This window comes from Limulus polyphemus, unplaced genomic scaffold (genome assembly GCF_000517525.1).
Source record: "Limulus polyphemus unplaced genomic scaffold, Limulus_polyphemus-2.1.2 Scaffold5135, whole genome shotgun sequence".
Taxonomy (NCBI): domain Eukaryota; kingdom Metazoa; phylum Arthropoda; class Merostomata; order Xiphosura; family Limulidae; genus Limulus; species Limulus polyphemus.
The window spans coordinates 47,136-51,945 of record NW_013670745.1 but is presented as its reverse complement, the minus strand read 5'-3'; the positions used below and the strand labels follow the sequence as shown (position 1 = coordinate 51,945).

General features: G+C 31.4%; 1 protein-coding gene across 1 annotated transcript in view; it reads left to right on the top strand.

The window, feature by feature from the left end:
• The window catches only part of LOC106472171, a 35,507-nt gene that overhangs the window by 19,286 nt on the left and 11,411 nt on the right, over positions 1–4,810 (top strand). The window contains exon 5 of the mRNA XM_022400778.1: positions 3,840–3,999. Coding sequence (XP_022256486.1) covers positions 3,840–3,999 — 160 coding nt within the window. The remainder of the gene's footprint in view (positions 1–3,839; positions 4,000–4,810) is intronic.

Sequence of the window (4,810 nt, the reverse complement as noted above, 5' to 3'; positions counted from 1 at the left end):
GGAACATCTGCCTCACATTGTACAGCCAAATGGAAGGAATAGAAACAACTGTATTATATGGGAACATCTGCCACACACTGTATAGCCAAATGGAAGAAATACAAACAACTGTATTATAAGGGAACATCTGCCTCACATTGTACAGCCAAATGGAAGGAATAGAAACAACTGTATTATAAGGGAACATCTGCCTCACATTGTACAGCCAAATGGAAGGAATAGAAACAACTGTATTATAAGGGAACACTTGCCACACATTGTACAGCCAAATGGAAGAAATAGAAACAACTGTATTATAAGGGAACACTTGCCACACATTGTACAGCCAAATGGAAGAAATAGAAACAACTGTATTATAAGGGAAAACCTGCCACACCTCGTATAGCCAACTGGAAGAAATAGAAACAACTGTATTATAAGGGAACATCTGCCACACACTTTACAGCCAAATGGAAGAAATAGAAAAAACCACCGTATTATAAGGGAACTCCTGCCACACATTGTACAGGCAAATGGAAGAAATAGAAACAACTATATTATAAGGGAACACTTGCAACACACTGTACAGCAAAATGGACGAAACAGAAAAACCACCCTATTATAAGGGAACACCTGCCACACACTCTGTACAGCCAAATGGAAGAAGTAGAAAGAAACAACTGTATTATAAGGGAACACCTCAGTAACTACAAAAACACATGGAAATGTAGCCGTGTTATTTGTAGTGATTGAATATTACTGTATATACTCAGTAACTACAAAAACACATGGAAATGTAGCCATGTTATTTGTAGTGATTGAATATTACTGCATGTAATCAGTAACTACAAAAACACATGGAAATGTAGCCATGTTTTTGTAGTGATTGAATATTACTGTATATACTCAGTAACTACAAAAATGCATGGAAATGTAACCAAAACATTTCTTCAGTAAAATACTATACAAGATAACCTCTGGCAACATAATTACAAGTTAAATTAATACATAATTACCAATTCACAGAAATTGGAGGAGTGGCTTTCTGATTCCTGCCCTTGGTTGAAACTATGGAACTTCAGTAATGAACTTCCATATAGAGAAACAAGCTGTCTTCAAGGCTTCCAGACCTGTCTGCAAATGTTGGAGGAAATTGTAAGTAACAAATCTGTGTGAATCATTAAAAATAATTAAATATTACTAAAATATAAATTTGTGTTACAAAGGTATACGTCTTGTATGTTATTACGTTGTTGGGTTAACTTAGGTTAAAACTAGAAGAATATTTTTACCTTGTACCAACCAGTTGTAAAGGACAAGTTCTGACATTTCAGTGACAACAGTCTATTTTCAGCAGTCTTGACTACATGCAGCTTAAAACAACTTCTGAAAGAACATTTTTGTTAGTACATTGTGAGGCTTGTTTTACACTGTGCTCAAAATAGTGCAAATATAAACAGTTTTGTATTGTTTTTGTGCTGTGGAAAGGTAATGAATTAATGGGTTTTCATATGTGTGTGTTTAGGTTATTCAACTAATTGCTTTGGTAGATCAATTTTTGCATATGGTAATTTGACACCTAATGGAGAAGGTAATCATTTGTAGATACAAAGTCCATGAAAGGGGAAATAACAAAAACCAGATGTCTCATTGTGTACTGTAGCCTCTACTATTTGAAAAAGCTGTATAGGACAAAGATAAGTCTTATGTATAAGATAGAATAATATAAATACAATATAATTATGTTAGTTTAATGCTTCAGAAGATATTTTATTGCACCATTAAACAAAATGGGCTAATTCATGATGTAGTACTCGTAATGACGTCTTGCAACTTTTTCCTGTATGATGAGGTCTACACTAAAACAAAAGTGGTGTGTGAAGAAATAAAAACTTATCTAAATGTTGAATACATTATCTTTTTTGGACAGTTTATCATTTTGTGTGATAAACAATATTTTAGATAACGTAATTACAAAGAGAGAGAGAGAGAGAGACTGATGAATCTTGAGTATCAGAATCTGTAATAATCTTTAGGCAGATCGTTTAAGAAACATAGCTTTTAGGGTATAGACACGTTATGTAATGGCACAATTATAATTAACTACAAACACATTGTATAATGGCACAACATATAATTAACTAATAAAGATGTTTTTATTTCATTATATTTTGTATATTTACCCAAAAAAATCAAACTTGTATTTCCAAATGTCTCTGGTTATTGTGATGCATGGGTTGAAATGTTTGTCTCTTCTGGAGACTTTTATGAGTTATAAATTTTTATCAGTGAAGGATCAAAGGTTGGAAGCAGTGAAAGGGTTAAAATTGAAAAAAGTTTAAGCAATAAATTTAGATCTTATTTTATGTCTTTTACTTTGATATGGTGTCAAAAACACACCTTTAAGTTTGCTGCATCTGGGACTGATATGATTTCTGATTGTCCTGAACACATTTGGAAGTGCAACTAGAAGTTGTAATGAATGGTTTCTGGCAAACTCAAAAATCAAGGACAAAATTCCTGATTTTTTCTTCCACCAAACTAGAACATCTTTAGCATCTATTTATTCCATTTGGCTGTAGAGCATAATTTCAGTTTTCAGGCATTTGCCTGTACAATGTGTGGCAGTATATACAGTAATATTCAATCACTACAAAAACATGGCTACATTTCCATGTGTTTTTGTAGTTACTGAGTATATACAGTAATGTTCAACCACTACAAATAACATGACTACATTTCCATGTGTTTTTGTAGTTACTGAGTATATACAGTAATGTTCAATCACTACAAATAACACGTTTTTATAGTTACTGAGTATATACAGTAATGTTCAATCACTACAAATAACACGTTTTTATAGTTACTGAGTATATACAGTAATGTTCAATCACTACAAATAACACGTTTTTATAGTTACTGAGTATATACAGTAATGTTCAATCACTACAAATAGTGTTTTTTTAACCAAAACTTCTTTAATATAATACTACTTAAGACAACCTCTAGCAACTGTGAAACCTATTCCTATGTAGCTTACTGTGTACCACTGTGATACATCACAAATGGCATTTCTCTGAATTTTTAGGATTCTTGTTACCAGTGTAATGATACATTACTGTTATATACAAACAAGACAAATCTCCAAAATAACTCAGTGGAAACTTTTGGACTGCCCCCCTTTACAGTTTTAATATTTATATAACATATAATTATATTTCTCATTATGAGGATTGTTTTTCATCTTTAGCTTGGTATATGGAATTAGCAATAACATAAATTACTTGAGTTGCCCAAATTTTGTGGGATTACATGTGAAAATATCACTAACAGTGAGGGTAACCAACTGGTGAATATTATAAGTAAGAATTATATAGACTTGTATTCATTAATGGTAACTTGAGTTGATCAGAAGCTAATCATAACTAATGCAATTTTTTGTCTGACATCCTACAGCCATGACCTTAGCTATTTTTACTTAACACATAACAGTCATTTCATTTTACTTTGTTCTCATCAGATCTGTATTTGTTTCTCCACAATTTGGTTTTAAAACAAAATATATCTGAGTAGCATTCAAGCCAACCATACTTTAAATATAAGTGTCATTGTTTTGTTTTGCACCTTAAGTGTTTATAATTAACTCCAACGGAGAAGTACATAGTGAGTAAACACATTTGCTTGCAAATTAGAGATGTTTTAATGTTTAGAAAAAATATATAAAAAGAATATTTTATAGTTAATAAAAGTATACAAGTTTTTAAAACTTGAATGTTGTGTAGTAACATGCAAAATGATTTAATTAAATTGTATTGTGTGTGCATAATTTGAATATATTCAAATAAACTAAAATTCTATAGGGTTATGCCCAAATAATTTCTTCCTATGGGTGGAAAAAGCTACGAATGATCAAAAGAGATGAATACTGTGCTCTACGAGCATCCTTATTCCAAGTTTTATCTCGGGGTCTTCCAGTCCTTCAACGTTATGGGGGTGCATCTACTGTGTATCAGGTTATAACCATTCTTTTATCTTAATGAAAAATATAGTGTAATCAAATTACCTTTGTCTTCTCAACTTGAAAATATTATTTCACCCTAAAGTTTTTGCAATATTTATTTCATATCTTCTCTCTTGTGTTTGAAAACCAGTTTAAATATTGTCCATTGTTTTCTATCACACAAATGTAGTAAATAGTAACTGTTTCACTGTTGACATATATAGTACAATATTAAATTTATGAGGTATCTATACTATGTTGTACTAATTGTAGAATGATGCCAAGCTGTGTAAAATGTAGTGTTTGTGTGATTAAAGTAAGAAACTGCTGATTATGCTTTATTAAATAAAGTCGATAAAATGTTTGTAGTATGTTACATAAAAGAAATAAATTTAATAACGGTTATTTCTGACCTCAACTTGAATTCTGAAAGTTATGATTATTCAATGATGAAAAAAACAAAATTCAGTCCATGTATGTGCATTGTTTTCCTTCATCTATAGGTTGAGATAATTTAACGTGGGATGTTATTTATTTTTATAAGTTGTTTGATGTCAAACAACTCTGACCTCTGAAACTTGATAAGAAGTTTCTTGAAGTTGTTTTTCTCTTAAGCTACATCATGCATTGGACCCACGATAGCTTTTGTGTGTGAAGAATGAATTAACAGTTTCCAGACCATCTATCCAAAAATCAGTTTTAATGATAGAATGAGGTATATCAGAAATAAGGACAAATAGAGTTGTATCCAACTGCTCCACTTCCCTTGATTCACACCAACTAGGATAAGTGACCATCTCCATGATAATTGATATCACTGACAACTCATTG